The sequence below is a fragment of the Eleginops maclovinus genome, chromosome 21 (assembly GCF_036324505.1).
Source record: "Eleginops maclovinus isolate JMC-PN-2008 ecotype Puerto Natales chromosome 21, JC_Emac_rtc_rv5, whole genome shotgun sequence".
Lineage (NCBI taxonomy): Eukaryota > Metazoa > Chordata > Actinopteri > Perciformes > Eleginopidae > Eleginops > Eleginops maclovinus.
The window spans coordinates 7,177,991-7,200,801 of NC_086369.1; the positions used below are offsets into that span (position 1 = coordinate 7,177,991).

Genomic DNA, 22,811 nt, shown 5'->3' on the forward strand with positions numbered 1-22,811 from the left:
ATGTCAATCAAAGTGTTTGGGGCTGCTGGTGAAAAGAAGTAGCAGATTCTGTATATGAACACTATTTGTAAACACAGATCTCTGGGGGGTAAAATATATCATCTACAGATGCATTGAACGCCTCTTTTTCTATTTGATGTGAATATTTGGAATTTCACATCTCTAGTCTTAACTGCACATGAAAACATTTTGTCAGATGGGAAATGTTCCATCATGTCTTTCTACGCATGAAGCATTTGTCCTGTGTAATTACACTCATTTCCAACACTTGTAAACTGAAAGCTTAATCAGGCATGCAGTGATGTGTGGTTATTTAGGATTTTAATCAGTCCCCCGCAATGATTGTATAAAGACATTGTACAGCCCATGTCAGCAAAGGTTACTCATAAAGAACTTAAACATTTACTTAACAAAATGATTTTGTTTGGTGCACGAACCGCTCAGCATGGAGCGTATATTGCAATAGTTATTTCTCCAAAATTGAAATGAACAGAATGCTGCATAATATATAGAAAATGATGTATTGTTATCTGATGAATATATTCCCCTGATCTGTAGCATCATGATACAGGCTTAATATATGCAGGGTGTGCTAAAATTGCCCTTACACACAATCCGCACACAAGTCTTGCTATGCTAATTGAGCTAACCGCAGGAAGCCATCAATTGCTTTTTCCACTTACAATCTACCGTAAACTATTTTTAAAGAGAAGAAAACATTACATAACATGTGTTTGAGGGACGCAAATGAATGTCATTACCGTTTATTCCAGTAATTCATTTTTCTATTAAATGATTTATTGTTTATTCAAAAGTGAAACATGAAGAATGTAATTACAACGCTATAAAAGCAGCACATTTTTACATCCTGGGAAAAACTGTTATAGCAAATATAAGTGTGGTTTTATTTGTATTTATTTTAAACAACCATATCAATAGTGACCATGAAACAAATTGTAAGGAAACTCAGAGACGTTTTACGGGAAATGGTAGCCCTTTATATTATATTTTAATTCATTGAAAGTCCTACCCCCTGACTGAGTCCATATGTTCCCCCTTTAGTTTTTTCTTGTGTCTTCTTTGTGGTGTTATTTGTTCTTCATCATGTGAAATTAAGGGATGCAATGCTGTGAGCAATTTTCCTGTTCTTGTGAGAGTGGGGGTTATATTTTCTGTCTGTTTTCTTTTATTTAACCAAAGAGGAGTAGTAGTGCAACTTCCTGTAACAAGATGTTTTCTAACAGAATGCAAAAAGCAGGAAATGTAAAAAAAAAAAAGAGGGTTATTGTCTGTTTAATCTGCACTCCTTAATAAGAAATAAAAATCTGAAAATGTATAACAAAAGATCAAGGACGAATAACCCACCCCTCCTAAATAGCAGCAATACACCCTGACAGACAGCGTGTCATTATTTTGTCATTTCGTGTCTCTTGGTAGCAATTTAGTTTCTCTTTTCCGCCGTTGTGTCTAGCTTTGTGGTCATATTGCATCTCTTTGTTGTTGTTTGGAGTTTCTTTGTAGTAATTGTGTTCCTATTTGTCGTAGTTTTGCCTCTTGTGTCTTTTTTCAGTCATTTGATTGGCTTTCCAACACTAAATGTAAACAGTCACTTCAGAAAGAGACTCAGGGGCACCTTTAGCACTTGGTGCTGGTAGACAGTAATCCTTCCATGCACTAGAGGCTGAGAGTGACGCAGGTCTTTGACCTTGACTAAGCAACGGCATAAGTTTTCAATGCTGTGCCTCGCGTCTGTTTTCTGTTTGCCTATCAATCCACCTATCCATCAGGAGTCCAGAGAGCTGTTGCAGGATGGATGGCATGCATCTCAGCTGCCACACGGGGAGCTTAATCACTTCCTCTGTCTGCTATCAGACGTGCAGACTTACTGCAGTTAAGCAGAGAACACCGCTGAGGATTTCACAGACAGCACAGCGCTCTGACAATGAGCCGCTCCTGACGTCAGTCCACATCACGGCTGCCATATCACCTGTCATCATTAAATTACACCAGGCAGACCGAGAGATCCATATTAATGAGAGGTCCTGTGTCCTAGATTTAGCAGGGCTAAACGTTAGCGCTCTCACCTGAGCCACAGTGCCCACTTCCAGAAAGTGATGCTGGGCATGAACATTAATTATTTGAGATGTGGTGAAGAGGATATATTTGAAACTTCAGACCTGGTTTCATGTAAATCTTGTACCGATTAAGCCTGATTTCCTAACCCTTGGGTACAGACATTTAATCACAACTAGTGAGGGTTGTACTCACATATGGAACAATGAAGAAACAAAGGACAAATTCCCATTCAATTGTAAAACACCATTGAATTATGAAGCTCATTGATTGTAAATATGAATAGGAATAAAGAAAACAGCTGAATAGAAAAAAGATCTGCTGCATTTCAAGTTAAAAATGGAACCGCCTTAAATGTATAATTACAACTTTTTTTAAAGCATACTCCTAATGAGGCCCCTCAACATTTCTTATTACCACCAGCTGCGAACAAGACATCAACATAAAGAAAAACAACACTTAACAAAAGTCAACCCATATTCCACTGACTACCATTCCCAAACTATTTGGTAATATTCATAAAGGTGTAAGACTAACTTACTTAAAGGTCACCTATTATGCAAAATCCACTTTTTCATGTCTTTTATACATACGTGTCCCCTCTGAAGATTCTCTCTCTCTCTTTGTCCTGATCCATTTATATAAAAACCCAATCCAAAAATGAGCTGATCAGATTTTGGCCACTTTGTGATGTCACAATGTTTTTCTGGGTTGTCCAACCATTAGCCGATAACCAACCAAGGTAACACCCGCCTCCCTTATCCCCTGAATCTCTTCCCAGAGCACCAGTGTGTGTTTTTAAACCAATCAACTCACAGAGGGGCGTGGCCAGCAGCAGCTCATTTGCATTTAGAGCTACAGACACAGAATTCACACTTTTAAAACAGGGCTGAAACAGAGAGACCTATAATATATTGTTGATAAAGAGTACAATAGGGGACCTTTAAGACTCTCTTTATGAGGTTTTTCCAACACAGGTTTGCCTAAAAACGATTCATATTTAAGGTCTGATACGGTTTATTTCCTGCAACTTCATTACGACTACAAAGTCATGTTAGCTTCCATAGAACTATCAATTATCAAAGAAATAAAATACACTGAATACTGAGTGGAATATTCTCCATTACAAAAGAGATCAGCTGCGTGTTTAGTCATGTTAATGAAATGAGTCGATCAAAGACGTTTAAAGAAATGGATGAAACAAAATCAAAAGATGAAACAAACAGGGCTGACCCTTGACTCAGTGAGGAGAAAACACCCAGGTGCTGACTTTTCGGTCAACTCTCTTTGATGTACGTATCCAAACATACATACATGTTGCATTTCCTGTTTCCTCTAAATGATTAGATTTTTGAATCATGTCTGCAGCAATAAATAATTCCCGTTTGTGTCAGAGGCTGGATCTTCTCCACAGAAATACACTTCTTTTGTTACTGCGGGCTTATCGTTTACACGGACACAAAAGCCGGTGTCTACTTTCTGCCACCGTTTATTGAAAAGTCCAAGCAAGGAATAACATTTTAGACTTCATTGTCAATTAATGAGCACAGAGGTGGTTTGGGTGACGTTGATGAAGTCACAACAGAGACTAATGGGGGAAATCGAGGCAGCAGTGGGTTATTTGTGTGACTTTTAGAAGGAATCAGACTAAATATCAATGTGGTATCAATGTGAGGACGAAACACAAATCTATTTGTATGATTCAGATGGAGCTTTAATCAGTCTTCCTTTTTTTGGGGGGGGGGGGTTGGTAAGATGGCCCACGTGGAATGAATCTCCAAGTCTTGGTTTTGACTCTTTGCATTCTTAGTTTTCTTAAATTTCACATGTCAGGTCATCTCAAGCTCTGCAGTTACGTCTGTACACAAGTTTGCATATCCGTTTGCTTTCTAAGAAACGTCTTTGCTTTATTCACACTTTTCTACATCTTGACCATTCTCCAACTCACAAAGCTTCTTATACTATTACATTATTCTTTAAGTGTTATTTGTCATACTTCAGCCAGGCCATAAAGGCAGTTTGACAAGACCTTCCATGGCTGCAGGAACTCGGCCAATGGTTCTGATAAATGCCCTTCATGCCTGGTAACTTCAATTCCCTATGATAGGAGCTCTTTCATTTTTGATATAATTTCACTTTTAACATCATAGTTCCCAGTTGGTCTCAACCTGCCACCTCCACAGCTTTGAGTCACAGATTTCTAAGGAGGTCAATGCTACTACGAGACTTTGTGAACATGTAAACGAGGTGTTTGTTATTTTTAAAAGCGATACACATGCACAGGATTTGCTGAAAATAGTGGAAAAGATACTGGATGTATGATAACATAATGAAAATGATCAGATGTGTGCTCTATTAAATTGATCACAGAAGCAATGTTTCACAGCAGATATCAGCAGCTTTAAACCAGACGTAAAAGTCAGCTTTTCCATGTAACAGTAACTCTACAACTACTGCCACTTCTATAATTATATAACCAATGTTAAAGACAAATAAACAGTAGTAAAGTAACTAACGGTAGCATTCCTCAAACCACAATTTTAAAGGCAACATGGGCACAGGTTAATACAATTTAAAATTGTGATTAAATGTTTGCCTGGTGAGGGTTGAGGTACATCTCAAAGGTTCCAATAATCATTTCCCTTTATATAACAGGGTCTTCCAGTTAAACAGGGGTGCTTACAAATGACATGCACATCTAAATCAGGTTTTTATTTCCAATTAGAGAATAAAAGTCGCTCCATCATCGCAATCTTTGAAGTATGTTTGAGCTCTCTGGGAGCTAAATTAGGCCCTCATACATGAAAGCACGCTCATCTCTGCCCACATCCGCCGCTATAAAGGAGCGCACTACAGAGGCGAAGCCAAAAGCTTGCAGACCCCAATGAGGGGCTAACAAAGTGAAGGATGCAATTTGTATGTATTCAGTTCATAATGAGCGGCCTGCCTGTCAGCGCGGGGCAGAGAAAGGCTCCTCTCAGCACAGCTAAAGGATGGAAAATTACAGTAACCATGGTGAATGTCCACCTCACTGCCTGCTTTCCTGTCTCTCCACTTCTAAAACCCCATGTGCATCTACTTCAGAGCACACACATGCACCCACACAGCCACTTGCTAAACTGTCAGGCAGTGATTTCAGCCTCAGGATTTGGACTGCTGGCTGCAGATTTTTGCAAGGGAAATGTAGAAGCAGGACATGCAAACCACAGAGAAGAGCCAACAATAAACAAAGTAAAGCTGAGTGAACTCTGCGTGCAGCTTGTGGTCTGATTCTTCAGCATCTTAGATTGTACTTGATATCCGAGCAAAGTAATTGCAGGGTCCTCTGCAGAGGTCATGAGGAAGGACAGCGATGAAAAGGGAAAGAAACACAAGCTGCAGAGGTGAAAACTATCTACTGGGTTACAGAACACTGCTACTGTAGATGCAAAGTCCACTGCGCTTGGATTACAGAAAAATAAACACTCTGTTCTAGCACGGCTGTACCTGATAATGAAACAAGGAATAGAACAAAGCAGAGCACAGTTGATTTCTCTTTGAGGTGCAATCACAAAAGGTTTCTTTGTTGAAAAGCGACTGCATGCACGAACAATTCACCAACGTTTAAAGGCTATTTAATTACATACTGGAACTGCAAACTAACTCTTCTCTCTTTTTAGTGCTTTTTTAATTCTCTCCTTCATGGTTTATGTGTTGGTATTCTGTAAAATGTAGTTTCTGCTATAAAGGGATAAGGTTTTGAAACAAAAAAGTGATTCAGGGCTGGAAGGTTAACGTGTTATTATCGCATTACGAATGAATGAATTAACGCCGACGATTATGTTATCGCGCATTAACAATTTCTGTATTAAAGTGGCCATACAATGCATCTATCTGGTATTTCAATTGTTCTCTGATGTCTACAAAGAAGGTAAATAACTTTGGTTGATCCAAAAAAATGTCCAGATGTGGTTTTACAGGCCCAACTGAGTTGCCTTATTTGGGGGCTCATTTAAATAGTTATGACGAGCTCTGCTCTGATTGGCTGGTTTACAAGGAGCAATCCATGGCTGCCTCAGAGCCCACAGAAGTGAAAGTGAAGTTTGCGAAACTGTAAGAGATGAACCATGGAGGCTGTTGGCATCCAACCTCACATGTTCGAGCCTTTATCAGAGGAGGAAACCGATGAATTTGAAGAACAGCCAGTTGGTCGGAGATTGGAGAGCAACGTTACGGAGTGGTAAGTGTTAGCGTTAGTGTTTCCAGCAGCTGGTGTATGCAAATGTTGGGGCTGGACCACCATGTGTTACGTCACACACAGGGATTGTTGTAATTCCCGTTTCACCGCTGTGATATGCATATTCATGATTTTCACGCGAAGGAGGAAACAATGGTGTTTGAGGTTCACGGTATGTCAGTTCAATGTACCGAACTCTCCTTATTCAACTATGCCAAGGTAAATACAGTGTTCCATTCTATGGCACCTTTAAGATTATTATTTTGAAGTGGTTTTTTTTCTATATTTGTTTATGCTGATGAAAGTCTGTTGCTCACAAAAAATGCACTAATCATTTTAAAATAAAAGCTAAATGTTAGCAAAATCCGAAGCGATGGTGGAAATGTGAAGTCAATACTTAGGCATGGTTGCGCTTTGAGCTAAAGGCTGACATCATAGCAATCCTACCTGCAGCATTTAAAGTTTGCAACTATTATTTTTGTTTTAAAAAACATAGTTTGACACATGCTGACTTACCACTGGCATAACATTTACCCTGGTAACTATCTAAGATCAGCATATCAGCATTCTTACATTTTGTAAATACCTCTACAACATTACGATCATCTCATTTTGCACTAGAGAGAAAAGTAACACAAGGTATAGGGATTTATCCTCTGGGGATCATGATTATCTGTGAAACATTTCATGGAATAGCTATTGGACTTGTATTTTGAGAAAGCGTGACTTAAAATGCAACATCACATTCTAAAACACAACCATAAAGACATTAACCAACATCACTTCTAAACGTCTACAATAACAGCATAAGTTCTCAACACTCAAGTTTGCTATCATGTTTATCAGATGTATCAATGTTTGTTCGGCTCTCTATCAAAGCAGGAACCGAAATGACTTGCTCAGAAATTCAAAAGGCATTAAAAAAAACAAATCCGCCACAGTGTTAGACCCCAGACCACTTTCCTTTTCTCTGAGGTTGACTTCCATTACATCTTTGTCTGGAGGTTGACATTTGAAAAAGGCTACAGCGGGCAATGAAATATGAAAGACCCAGAATGGAGAAGCTGGAGGGGTTTTTAGATGTAAAGAAAGATCAGCAAGGTCCCCTTGAACTTTCACAAATACACACCTACAGCTAGTGTCTAACAGCAGGTGCAAGAAAGCAGTTTTCTTTGATATTTTCCACCATTTTAGCATTTTCTACCTAAAATCCCTGAAATCAGCTAGAGGACGCATTTGGGCTGGTGCTCCGACCTGCTGCAGTTTGTGTATAGAGTAATGCAATGCGACAGCCCCAGAAATCTGTGCTCTGCTGCTCTCAGCAGGGTGCTAACCTCCACCCCCAACATATCCATGTTGTTGGCCTACATTCAAATCCCCTAGGTGGCCTATAAGTAAACTCCTAGACATCCCGGGTGGCTTAAACTGCTACATAATCCCCGGGCAGATTGGTCACCACTGCATATACCTGGTCAGACATGCTTTGAGATGTACAACCAGACCTTTAATCTGCACTTGTACACTGTGACTGCACATGCAGCCACATTATACAGGTGAACGGTAATTAAAGCATGTGAAGCTAGGTAGGTAGTGAGTTATTTTGCCGTCATCAGACAAAAATCCACGAAAAAACATTTTGGGAATCGATCAGAAGCCATGGATAGACATTTTTTCCTCGCTCTTCAGCTGGGAGTTTTTCCTGCTGCTCTGATTCTCTCTTTGTAGCAGATGATTGCGTGCCAGCTTGCATATCATAAATACTGTATAATAATGCATTTGGTTATGCAGGGTTAAAGCGTATAAGCTTTATTAACTGGTACTTAATTAATTAGCTTAAATGAACCATTTAAAAAGTACCAACACAGATTGCGCTGCTTTAGCATTGCCTTTGGAACGACTACACATTTAGTTTTGTATTTGTTACCCTCTGAACTATCGGGTCGCGTCCCATAGGGAAAAATAGGTATAAGCCGCATAAAGAAATAGAGATGTACTCAACGCAAACTCCCCAACGCCACAGCTGAAGGGGGTTGGCGCCAAAGTAAGCAACTATGGCATAAGTTATCATGGACAAAAATAAACTGCTCACCCCAGAACTTAAGTTTCAGTCAAATATATGGTTTGTAACACACGGTGCTTTTAACTATTTAAATACAATAAGTGTTCCTACCTCCAGTACTAGCCACAACTGGTCTCCACACTTCACATCCTTCTTGTAGTACATCCCGTAGAATTTGACAACATTGGTGTGGTCAGAAAGAGCTTTGAGGATGTTGTACTCCGCTTCGATTTCCTCATCAATATCCTGAAACAAGGACACAGATCAGTTAACATTACACACATGTCTAATGTTTACCAACCATGTTTCCAATTTGAAACCCTGTTTGCCAAATAGATACTCCCGTGCCTCTACTGTAGACTAAGCTGGGGCCAAGAGATAGTTATCTTTTCATTGCATAAAGACTGAAGACATGGCTCTGAACAAAAGGAATTGTAAAAAGATACTTCACTTATAAAGCTCACTTATCATGTTATACTATGTTTCAGTTCTTCACTGGTTACCAGACCTGATGCTAAGCTAAGCGTCCCCTGGATGTAGCTTCACAAAACGTTTAAAGGGTATTTTATTCATCACCTTGGGGATATTCAGCTGTAACAGAGGTATTGATCTTGTTTGCAAACTCGAGCGAAACACGTGAATAATCACTTTAGAACTGTTGAACTTATGAAGACTCTACCACTGACTCTTGAATTTAATGTGTGTGCTAAATCCAGGAGTTCATAATAATAGCAATTACTAGAGGGAGGGATACTCTATTACTGCAATTTGCAGCTATACAGTGTGAATAATTCTAGACAGGGGTATAGTACAAGGAAATATTGCTGGTGGATATTCAAATTAAACATATTCAAAACTAGGTTAACCATAGACACACATAATTCAGTGTTAGCGGTATCTGTGCAGTTGTAAGTGTTCAATATGATACAGCTTTCCTCGATTTCTAGAAGTTCAATTCAAGATCAAATAAAAAATATGAGATATATTACTTATGACAAACACTCCACTGCAGTTTTTCCAAACCCCCCAAAACGAACCATCAAAAGGTCAATGAGATTGATATGGTTTTGATTCCCTCTCATGACCCCTCAGATTTATCTTGGGAACCACTACTCTACCTTCCAAGCTCAGGGACCCCGGGCTAAACAGCGCGCTCTGTGATTGGATCCTGAACTTCTGGATGTGCAGACCCCAGGCAGGTGGGAAACATCACATCCTCCAACCTGATCCTCTACACCGGAGCCCCTCAAGGCTATGTGCTCAGCCCTCTCCTCTACTCCCCGTTCCCACACGACTGCATGGTCACACAAAGCTCCAACACCATCGTGAAGTTTGCTGACGACACAACCGCCATTGGCCTGATCACCGACAGCGACGAGACGGCGTACAGGGAGGAGGTCAGAGCCCTGACATCTCGGTGCCAGGATAACAACCTCCATCTCAACGTCAGCAAAACCAAGGAGCTGATTGTGGATTACAGGAAGCAGCAGAGAGAGGCACACACACCTATCGCCATCAACGGGACTACTGTAGAGGGAGTCAGCAGCTTCTGGTTCCTGAAATACTATAACGTGGACCTACACATACTGGAGTACATGAGGGGACTTTCCACTAGACTTGTAATGAAAGTAATAGATCTATTGAAATAATCGACCTAGTGATTACAACGATGGTAATGATGGTGCTCACAGTCTAGTGGTCTGAGGATAATCATTTCTCAATAATGAGAAAGAGTAACAAATGTACAAGAGACTAATGGGACTGTCACAAGCATGAAGGCAGGATTTAATAGAAAATGGCTGCTCATTAGAGCTTCTGTTTTAACCATATGGTTCACTGTACCTTCAAAATAAACAGAGGTCAATGACGGTTCTATAACTGTTCTTTAGAGCAACAAGGAAATAGGAAATAGGAAATCCTCCATTGATGTTTCTTTCTCTAAAAATAGTAACCTTTCTTAATTGTAGTGCCTCTTGGCCAGTGAGGTTCTGTACTTTCTAAATTTTCACTTTTCGAAAATCTCTCCTGCTTCTTGGATGTCAGAAGTAACATGGTGTTTATCTGCTCTGTGTCAGAAATGTTCTAGCTTTCGGCCAAATCTGCTTCACACACTTATACATGGGTGCCAAATGGGTTGTGGCTCAGTGCTAAAAACTCTGCACAAGCAAGAGGAGCACTGGAATGATGAATCCAAGAATTAGTCAGAGGCAATTTGATGAGATAATGACTATAGATGGAAGAAAACTCTTATTCTCAACGCCCTGGGCAGAGAACAGAGCAGAGCAACACCATGTAGTACTGAGCTAATGAGTCAGTGACTGATGTGTCAGATTTACAAGAGATCTGTCAAAATACTTTCCAGAACTTTTTTACACATATTTCTGATACTACACTTCCCAATCTGAAGTCATTTTTTCAAGTATGGGCATCAGGTCAGTTCTTAACTGCTTTTGCGATTCATTTTTATTTGAAGTTATTGAAGAAAATTATAAAAAGGGATCATCTAAAAACCTAAGATGTCAGGTAAAACCAACTCTTGAAATGGTCTGGAAATATTATTGTTATGGAATGAAGCCAATAAATGAGAAATGAATAGAACTAAATGTGTTTAAGTCAGATCTATATCACTTAAGAGTGGGTTTTAATCGTAGCAGAAATACTTTAGATAACATATAAATATGCAGTATATACAAAATAAATAGAATGTTATTACAGGTATATAGGTGTATAAGGAGTGAAACACTAACAGGAGAACAACATCATAAGTCGTTACATTTGAACAACATTCCTGTTCCAGAAGTCAACTTACATGGATGGGATCCAGTATCTTTACAGCTGCTTTACTTCCATCGAGTTTGTTGAGCACCTTGTACACTTTTCCGTAAGTCCCTTTCCCGATTGTCTCGATGATGTCCCAGGCGTCAGTAGGATCTGGAAAGTTGTCGAAGACAATCGATTTCCCTGATTGTGGAAACATCTTCTGGAGATTTCTCCTATGAAAGAAAAAGCACACATGGGTCACTGAGTGTTGCAAAAGTGGCAACTTGTATAAAACCTGCAGTATGTAAAGGCAGATGTGCTTTGTTCTTCATAAGAGTTCAACTGAAGGAGATTTGACTGAGGGGTGTCTCCTCAGACATATTACCTTTCTTAAGATTAAATACAATACACATTGCATTTTTAGTGAAATCATGGTGGTCACACTGTACATAGGTGTCACCAGATTAGTGTCTTGTTTACTGTGGAAAGGGATTTCATGCTGGTTTGTTTGGGTGTTGAACTGGAGGAACTTTCTAACTACAGGATAATCCAGTGACAGATTGAGTGTTAATTCTTGGAGGTTTCCATTGAGCAGCATGATGCTACAAGGTTAAAACAAAGACTGGAAATAACTGGGCATTAGTGTAATAAACATGTATCCATCTTTATTTTACTCCTTGCAGTCTTGAGGCTTAGTATTGTGTCAACTCTAAAGATTTTTAACTGACCACAAAGTGTGAACATAAATAACCAGTGGCTTTGTTTGATAGCCAATGATATCACTCATCATCGCTACCGTATTTCATAGCTCAAAAGTGTCATTTAACTACAATACAATTTATTTTTAGCGTTCTCTGAATTCTGTTGCAAAGGTGCATATTTGAGATTGTGAATCACATGTACATGATGTTTTTCAGACAGTTTTGGATAACTGACAACATTAAGAATTCTACAATGCAGAAAACCGTTCAACATGGTGAAGGTTTCCTACTTTCAGAGCCCATCAAAGCAGAGTCTCAAAATAAATCAGTTGGTCTCGCCACAGTGTTTGTCTTTGTGCATTGCAGTCACTTATTTCAAATTAGGATAAAAACATAACAGAAAGTCTCATGGTTATCAAATGCACTGAGAGGAAAAAAAAACTAGAATATAGATTGCATGTGCAAAGGAAAGTTAGTCAATGCCAACAGAAACTCACAATGTTAAGAAAAGCAAAACTAAATCCTCCACAAACACACTGCTCACAAATCCTTCAAGAGGAGGGTGCCTGTTGCTGCCCTCACAATTGTGCATTAAACATTGAATCTACTAAACTACTACTCCTAAAAAAAAACATGACAGCAGAGTAAATCGAAACAAACTTACATTGTTTTCTTAATAAGACTTGAAACATTTTTGGAAAAACCAGTTAATCCATTTCTGTGCAAAAGGTTAGCATGGAGCGGTGGTGGGCCAGCATGGCCAGGGGGTGAGTGTAAACCACAGAGGAGGAGCTAACGTGAGCTAACGCCAGCTAATCTCACCAGCAATTCCTCTGCTCCAGGGCTGCCATTGGAAACCATCTCTAAGTGGTATGAGATACGGCGGGATTAGCAGGAATTAGCCACTGTAGCAGCGTGAGCCTTTCCCCATATAGACGCCCATTCATACACAAAGCTGGTTAGAAGACCTAAGCGCAAACAGTGCTGCGGTGGGCCACTCCTCCTATTATTATCACTTTATTTACATTAAAGGAAATTGCCTCTTAACTCACCTACTAACGGTAATTTTATCTGATCTACATATTATAATTATTATGATTCAATGATCATAAATCACTTCAAGGCGACGTAAAACTGGCACACAGATGATTTTGCAGTGATATTATCAGTCATCACCTATGCACAGCAATTAAGACTCCTGTACATGTGAATGCATGTTTTGGTAATTGCACTCTTGTTAGCCTAATGTACAGTGTCAAAAACCCTGCAGATAACTTCAATAAAACATCACTGCTTCTATAAGTGACAACGTGCTTTGACACATGAGACAGGAGGGTGAAACCCAAGCACTCACACTGGACACCTCCAACAGAAGCACAGGCTGCAGGGAAATGAGCCCTTAAAGGAGACAGTGTGTGTCTGTGTGTCTGGGTGTGTGTGTGGGGTTATCCAACCTTGTCTGCCCTGAAACTCTGGCTGCTTGTCACTTTTAGTTAGATGTTTACTGGCATTAACCACAGTCTTTGAGCAAGTGCACGAATCATGGACTGCACCTGTAAAACTGAGCACCGTATTACTGTGTTTTTATAAGGAAAAAGGTTTTGAATTGGGAAAAAAAATCAAATTGAAAACCAGGGTACATCCAAAAAAGTCCTTTGTGGAAATGTACTCTCTGATCTGAGTGATGTGTAAGTGGACTTTGGTCACTTGAAGCTCCTAAAGAAACTGAAGATGCATTTGGTAAAAGCAGACACCGGCGTGGACTAATCCGTGACGCTGATGAGTGGGCTAAAGTTTCGGCTTAACCTTGGCACAAGAATAATGTCAGTGAACAAGTCAAAGATAATGTAGCTGGATGGAGACGTGAAAATACTTTCACTTATTGTGTAAGTATTGAAGCGATTCAAGAAATATTCAGATCTAGTCTTTCTTTAAATATTAATAAAGCACTAAAAAACTCCACTATGTTACAAAAAGCATGTACGTTTTATAAAGAAATGTACTTAAAGTTCTTAATTGTAATATATTCAGTAGTAAAAATGTTTCTAGTGTTTCTCAATCATGGTTGTGGATTATTATTATTACTGCTGCATTGATATGTGTAGTGCATTTCACTGATGTAGATGTTTGAGGTTGTGCTGATCATAGAATGCATCCTAATCTACAAGATCATTAAATGTGTGTGGATTTGCTGTCCTGTGAGAACTACGTTTCTCTAAAAAGTCCTTTTCCCTGCAGTTTTGTGGAAATGCGTTTCCAGCCAATCCAAACTGATTATTTGGTTTAAAGAGTAGCATTTCTCAACAGCTATATAATATAAATGACTTCAGTTTATCACAAAATATCACCAATACGGTGGATATTTTTTTTACACTGGACAGAGAGGAGATCTGAGTATCAATGTATCTGTAAAGTAACCAAAGCTTTCAGACAAATAGTAGTTGAGTAAAAAGTACAATATTTCCATCTGAGATGTAGTACAGTATGAAGTTCAAGTAACTCATATTTGTAATTAAGTACAATAATGGAGTAAATATAACTGCTAAGATTCAAGTATGGGGTTTCAGATCACAACGCTACATTAAGCAAAACAAATCAAGTCTATTGTTTGGTTCTTGAATTTTGCTAACATAAAAAAAGTCACTCTACATCACTCACTATAAGAGAACAATATTAAGCAGACTCAGGTCTAGGATATGAGAAAAGACAGTTTAAAATGTTTAATGCGTCTAATGCTACTCGTACAACCAGTAAAATAACTTAAGATTAACATAAACCACACCGCTTTCAAACAAATGACAAAGACATATTTCATTATTCGTATTAACTTACATTGGATGCATGATGGTGAGAAGGTAAAATTGAACACATGCAGGGTAAGAGTAAAGCATAGATTTAGACACATTAACATGCAAATAAACACACAGGCACACACACTGCATGCCAAGTAAACATGTGCTGAGCCACTCCCAAAATGTGCAAATACGAAATCCAAATGAAGGAGCCATGCTTGCATTCTGATTAACTAAAGAAGAAAGTAACACATGCAAACACTCTCATACTAGCCAAATTAATCAGTGTATTAACATTTTAAGATGTTTGCACAAGAAGCATATTGAATGACTTAAAGATCTAAAAGTTGTCATACTTACTGTGAGTGCATTTGTATGCTTGAGTATAAGTTGAGGATGAAGCATTAGCAAGCAGCAGCAGGGTGTAGTTCCTGTGTGCCCCAACCTCTTCTGCTGTATTATACATCAACAATAAGGAACACAATATTACAAAGTTAATATGCTCAATACGTAATTAGTGTAAGTAATTAGTTTTAGGATGAGCAGCCGATGAGTCTGATAGTGTCATAAATTAGCCTGTAGAAGACAAGCTAACAACAGGCGAGTGTGTGCAAGCGAGTCAGGTGTAACAGGCCATGACTGCACTGCCCTCAGCATCGTTAGCAGTGTCCCGTTACAGGCTCTGCTGGGGAAAGAGCTGCTGTGGGGCTGAGCCAGAGCTGGACTGAGAGTTCAGTTCAGGGTCTGATGCTATCTGAAGCTGGGCTCAAATAAATTCTGTTTGTGAGCATAATCAATTATTTGCAAAGAAACAGAACATCTGATTTTTGGATCAAAAGTCCTTCACTACGTTACAACTCAGAACTGAACATACAATGTGGTTATCTTGCTAACAAACAAGCTAAACTGCGAGTTCAATACATATTTAGCTTATAACTCACTACAGCTGTTAGCCAGCTCAAAACTTCTTTAAACTTCTAGCTTAATTCCCATCCTTGTTTAGCTTACTCAGCCGCTGGTGTGATAGCTACACCTGTTAAGCTAACTTTAAACAAGCTAATAGAAAACCAACAGCAGTTTCTACACCTGTGAGGTTTTAGCTGGTTATACGCTAGCTAAACCACTAGCATTATGTCCACAGCTAACTGCTATTATAACACCCGTAAACCTTGGTTACAGCTAGCATTTTTAACTTATTATAAGTGAAAGTGTTGTTAATTATTAATAATATAATTATGTATTAAAGAATTATGGATGTCTGAGGCCTACTCACGTTTGCTGATGATTTGGCTTCCCGGAAAGTTAGATCGTTATGCTTATGAGCTACTAAGAGGTAAAGTTGCAGACTTGGCTGCTTATTAAATTAGAATTACATTACTTTCAATGATCATAAAAACAACATGTTTGTTCTATTCTGTTCTGCACAAAAAAAAAACAATACAAATAGTGCGAAGAGAATATTGAATTGGTGTAGGCTACAGACACAACCTCTATACAGCATGCGGTAGCTTGACAGTGGCAGTGAATGATGGTCTGTAGCCTAGGCCTAAGTGGTAAAAGGAAAAGCATTTCAACTGTAAACATTTTTTTAAAGTAAATAGATGTTTTATGACAGATTTCATCAGATTGATGACATGTTGGAAGTATTTTTGCATTCATAAAAGGCTACTTTTTTTGGCAACACAAACAAGACTGAGCTATACTTTCCCCTTCAAAATGGATTCTGCTGAAACTGTCAGAAACAAATTGCTCAAGCATTGAAGCTGTTAATTTGTTACACAGAATAACAGATGGCACTGTGATTGTTTTTTCTCCTAAACACTCAGAGGCAGGTATCAGAGAGAGAAATAGATCTTGTCAGCTATCAATACAGTAAAAGTTATTGCACCAAACACAACCAACAATTGGAATAAACCATCTAGTCACTATCCATATACATCTTTATTATAATAAGAAATCTTATGGTTCTTAGAATAGTAAGGCTAATCAAAAGTATTTTTTTTTTTATCATTTTCTAAAGTTCTGGTTATCATTTCAGGTCCAGTTTAACATCCCAATTCCGAATTGCAGGGAGCAAGAAAGTTGAGTGCCTCCATTGAAAACCAATCCCTTTCCAGTCCAGTTGGTCAGTCTGTTGAAGTCACCTTTCAGGTGTCTGTGTACTGTATAGTGGAACATGACCCTAATTTGCAAGAAAGCATGCGATGGCACATTTAACTCTTATTGGGGTCTAAAATCGCTACATAGCTCCAAATAACAAATAAATTGTTGCTTCTGTTGGGCTCTTTGGGCCTTTGACCGGATATCTTTATTTGATTGATTTGTAGGAGTGAGTTTTACATTTTTCCAACTCTGTGTATTTAGAAAATTCTTTAGATGTATTAACATTAGAAGGTATGACCATATGGCAGAAAAATCTCTCAAATCTAATAAGCCGTTTCTAATATCCTAACAAGACCATACAATATCACATATGGCAAAGACTTCAAGAAAAGTCACGAAGACAGGAGTCATAGTTAAAAACGACTGACGTGTTTATTTTCACTAAAAAGAAGAAGAAAAAGGAGGAGTACCCCCTCTTTCAAATTGCTAAAAGGGATGTCATTTTTCAGTTTTAAAGGTCGAACTGCAATAGTTCTAGTGCTTTGACCGTACCATAAAACCTCATCAATCAGCCAGCGTTGGGGCACCCAGTATTAACCAATAATAAATCTAGGAGCTAGTGATGTCTCTGTCCTGTCTTCAACTCAGACTCCTACCAATGACCCCCCTCGCTCTCCGTCTGGGACTACACATGATCAGTGTGCTGACTTTATTGTGGTTCCCTCAAGCATGTCCTCCAGGCTTGGGTGACAGCAGCAAACCAACCTCATTTCCTGCTCTGCTGCTTTACAAATGGCTCCTGGAACCTGGACCAAGACCAAGGATGGGGATGTACTGATGGCCATAATAATCGTATGATTAGAGTGGGCAAAGGTCCAGTTCAGTGTGCAGACTGGACACACCCCTGCCTCACAATTTGACCAGAGAGTAGAAAAGCACACAAGATTGAAGTTGCTATAAAACTAAGTGTCAATTTTCCAAACTATTGTTAAGTAAGGTGTCCTTTTTTTTCCTATTTCTTCATTTATTAGTTGTTTTAAGGTGGCAATGTTAGCCAGTTTGTTGTTGCGTAACTTAATACCCGACTGAAATATCTCAATAAATCTTTGACAGATATTTATGGTTCCCAGAGGATGAACTCAAAAGACTTTAGAGATATCCTGACTTTTTCTCTAGTGCAACCACTTAATACCACAACTACTGAATATATTGTCATGAAATGGGATATTGCTTGATCCCAGATGCTGGTGGTTGCCTAGCGTGAAGTTGACATGTGGTTTTGTTTTGCTAAGCTAAAATGTCTATCTCAACTATTAGATGGATTTTTTTAAAAATGTATGTTGTCATCAGGATGAATTGTTATCACCTGCCTATGATACCTTAACATTAAATATTCACTGCCAAATACCAGATTGTTAGATCTTGTTAAAAAACTGACAATTAGCTCGAAGCTTCTCTGCTAGCATAGCTAATCAGCTGCCAAAAAATGAACTGCCTTCTGCACATAATTCAGAAAAGACACACTGTACACGGAAAAGTAAACAGTAAGAGTCATGAAACGTAAGCTCTATTTAATCACCACTGAGTTTTTTGGAGTGGAAAATGCATATGTATTATAGATTGATTGAAATGTAATGCAACAGTAACACTGTAGGAAAACTACTAAAAGTGTAATATCAGCTTCCAGCAAGACCTCCCTATGAGTACACCGTCTTTACATCTCTTTTTGCCTTAAACAGAATAAAACATTAGAAGAATCCATGTGCCTAATGTGTGATGTGTTACATAAGCAGTTAATAGGCTTAATTTCCTGACAGGTAACCTACATATTGCTCTGCTGCAGTGTGAGCTTCTCACCCACTGATCAGCCGCTAGTCTCAACACTGTGAAGAATCATCCTCTCTGACACTAACCGTGAGATATTTCATCTTATTAAAGACATAAAATGGCTGCATGATCGAATAATCCTCTCGTTCTGTACGGAACTGTAAGTCCTTGTACTTTGCCGTGCTTATTTTGGTTTCCTAATTTCAAGCATGTTTTGACAGTGTCAGAAAAATCACAATCATTTATTTAAATTAAACAAATTAAACTCTGGCTAGTAATTATTATCTATTTGTGCACAATAGAAATAAAAAATAAACTCAGCAATGATTGTGATGTAAATTTCGTAAACCCTTAACAAGCAGGCAAACCGATAATTGGTCTGTCAAACACATTTTCCTTCCTTTTTTCAACATCTTTACTGGAGCTGCATTGCTTTTTTAATCACAATTTTTCAGATGATCATCCAAAACTACTTTGAAGACATTAAACACAATAAATTTGCCATATACTTATATATATATCTATATATATATAATTAAGCATGAAAAGGATTTCATGAGAAATGTCTTACCTGAAATTAAAGTAGCTTTTTTCAGACCTACTCCGTCGACAAATCATACGTGAAATGTGTTAGGATTCTGAACAGTGTAAGTGGTTGAGAACAATTATGTTGTTGAAAATTAAGTGGCACTGGAATGACATTCAGTACAGAAAGTCATTCAGTCCCTTCCAGCCCACTCACTGAACTCTGCCGGCATTGTTATTATGAATGCATCTGCATTGTCTCAAAAACTTGAGCAATAATCCTTACTTGATTAACATTCTAAATAAAAGCATTACTAAACTTGAATTGTATGACTGTGTAACACAGTGTACAGCCATTTTCAGTTTGATCAATACCTGTACAGAATGTTGCAAAGACAAACTCAAGAATCAATTGTCTTAAAATTGACTTTGACTTCACATTCACACAGCACAGAGAATTAGATAAATGTTCTTGAAATAAAAACGGATTAGCAGGGCAGCACTTTTTTCTGCAGTCCCGAGGGGGAGGCAGGCCACTTTAAAAAGGAAAGATGAATATTTGCAAGAACTGTTCATCTAAATGCTTTTCACAGCAGATTTGCTGCAGTGGTGACACACTGGCTGAAGGACAAGCAGCAGTTCATGAAGGTTGATGGATGGATGGATGGATTGAGTAATTGATTGATTGATAAGGGGATTGATGAACACAGTCCCCTTTTGTGTGTGAGCACACGTGGGAATCGATACTGATGTTGTTACCACTGCACCAACTTGATCCTTCTCCGTCCTGTGCTTGCAGTTAATTCTAGCCTAACTTACTTTATTGAGGGAGACATTGTTTCATTGCTCTTATAAGAAGCAATCATTTTTCTTTCTTTCTTTCTAACCTTTATTTTATACTCGTAGGGCATTGAAGTTTCCCTCATTTTCAATGACGACGAATTTACATCAATGGTCATTCACACAACCACAGCAATGACTGATAAACATGAGGAGAAAAATAACAAAAAACTGAAAACAGTTGCAATTTGAAGAGCAGAGATTAAACACCAAATGTTTAAAAACAGTAGCAGATGGGAGTACCTCTAACCTTAGAGTTTGTTGCAGAACGTTCCATGTGCTAGGGGCATCAAAGAAAAAGGCAGTTTTTCCAATTTTGAGTTCACTGGGAAGCAAACAAAAAATCATCAACTTACCATGTACGTCTATTTTGCCACACAAAACCATTGACTCAAACTTCTTTCTGTTCTGCCTTTTTTGAAAACTGCTGTAAAAACAATACTTACAAACATTAAACCACTATGCCATTGACCCTTCCTCCCCCTGTGTTAATCACATGGTTATACTTCAGAGCGCAGAGTGCAGTGTCGGTCACAATCAGAGATCATTTCAAGGTGATTTAAGGAGGGACGCTCTGATTGTTGATGCCTGTGTGATGCAGATCAGTGGATGACTGGCTGCGTCTGCAGCACCCGAGTCGACTCCCGTCTTTAAAGACTGATTGAATAAGGCTACTGATGAGGCTATTGTGGCTGTAGGTACGTGGTGTGAATGCCTGACAGATACGTAGCCCTCCTCAATGACTGGCTGCCATTGTAGTAGCCCAATGGGCCGTGACTTTCCCAGCTGTGTTATATAGCACCTCATGAGCCACTTAAATGAGTATTGGGATTGTGCAGTTCATAGAAGGATCATTAGAACACAACCATATACATGCATGCAGCTCCATTTCGAATTTGGCCAACCTTTACGATCAGTTGACCTGACAACCTTGCTCATTACAAAGTGTATATGAGCATGTTGTGCAGAGGACAATGCAGGATATAGCATTTCACCTTTTTTGCTTTTGTTTTAAGCTGTTTGGAGACAAAAATGCCTTGAGGTCAAATTGGAAAAAAAACAAGTCAATGTAACGCAACTGTGAGGAGCACAAGCCAATCGCACTGAGGCAGTAAAGGAATAGCCTATGAGCCTTGGTACGCCTGTGATGGTAATGAATTTGTTATGGGTTTTGTGATGTGCGTCACATCCTTTGATATACGGAAATTAATTCTCGTTTAGAAGTCCAAAATTGCAGATCTGAACACAGGGCTTCTTTGAGACATTTGTTGATAGCACCTCCTACAGCTCACAGATGATAATTCCCAGTGTTCCATAGGCAGTAACATTCAATGTGTGATTAAATATTTGTGTTTTACAAATGTATTACTGAGAACAACTTGACTTGCAAATGCAGGTCAACGGCAGTTGAGATCAGAATGATTGTCTAGTTTGAAAATAGGTATTGTGGGTTTTTACGCCTCCAATTTAGCGTTGCAGCTGGTGTGACCCCGTCAAAATCTCTAGTAACTAATGTGGTTATATTAAAGGCTTTGGTTTAAATATACAATACATGTATGAACTTAATTGTCTTTGCTTCTTTCAATAAACAATTAAGAAGAGACAAGAGACAAGCCTTAATCAGCAAAGTGGTGCTGAGCTGATTGCTAATATCAATGGTATCATGACAACGCTAACATGCTAATCTTTACTGTGCTTCCGGTTACAATGTTTGCCGTCTGCATTTAGTGTGTTGCTAAAAAGAGAAAAGGGCTATTTAACACTAAACATTAAGTCCAGCTGCTGGGAATGTTGTAGGCTTTGTATATTAATTAAAGTCTATGTACGTTTTGTATATTAATCAATTGCAACATTGTTAAAACTAGCCATGCAACTATGTTTAAAGAAATCTTAGTCATTTTAAGTTTTTCAATAGTTAAGTTAAAATGCAGCGTGAACAACAAAATGCTTTTGACCTATTTCCTCCCGCTCCCCTGCCATCCCACATAAGTACTATCAGCGGGGTCGTGACAGGATGCTGAGTAGTCCCAACAGTGACTCATCATCAGGAGTTTGTCCTCATCCCCAGTGAAGAGGAGTTGTGTAACAAATGCCCGATGTTGCTCTTCAGTATTCATTTCTCTTTTATGAGTACATATGTCTCTGTGTTTAAATCTTCTCATCCCTGGAAGTCCTAGAAGTTGGGTGTTGGACTTTAGATATGTAAGGTTACAGTCAAAAAGAATATGGATCAACGCTATTGTTGCTTTTCATCTATCCTCTTGAGTTTCACATTGAGTTTTCCTTTTTCTTCAGATTATTATGTAGTGCTTGAATTCCCTGATGGAGCAAACAAATAGAACAATACGATAAAACTGATTTCTTTCCTCCATATGGCTACAGACATTGTTTTCCATGTTCTGCAGTGCTGCCAGATTGAGCTGAGATTCACAGTCGGTAGCAAACACAACCACCTCTTTCACCAAAAGCTGCAATAACACCAGAATGCACATGTATTTTGCCCAAAACAGCATACGTCGTTCAGTCTGTGAAAGACATTGGGCACACGGGGGGGACTTGCAATGTGTGAAAACAACAGACGTTACATTGGGAAAGCCAGCCCTGTGTAATTAACAGCTGTTATCATAATAAAGGTCATGTAGAAGTGCAAACACAGGAAAACCGAGCTTCCCCTATTACGACGTAATCCCTTCTTCCCAAAATAAAAAAACACAACCAGGCTAGACCATGAAGATCATAAAAGCTGTCTTACAATCACTATCTTTTTCATCAAGCTTAAACTTCTCGATGGTAATACAATACTATTATTTAGGCAGACAGTTAAAGCCCCAAGGCCAAACCTCCCATCTGTCTGTGTTTCCAGATAATATGACAGCTCTGATTGGGGGTTAATGGCCAGTGGCTTTATATGCTTT

General features: G+C 38.7%; 1 protein-coding gene across 1 annotated transcript in view; it reads right to left on the reverse strand.

Moving 5' to 3' along the window:
- Positions 1 to 15,061, reverse strand: part of myo3a (myosin IIIA) — a 57,975-nt gene extending 42,914 nt beyond the window's left edge. The window contains 3 exon segments of the mRNA XM_063912129.1: positions 8,460 to 8,594; positions 11,158 to 11,341; positions 14,962 to 15,061. Coding sequence (XP_063768199.1) covers positions 8,460 to 8,594; positions 11,158 to 11,341; positions 14,962 to 14,972 — 330 coding nt within the window. The 5' untranslated portion in view covers positions 14,973 to 15,061.
- Between the last annotated feature and the right edge of the window lie 7,750 nt (positions 15,062 to 22,811).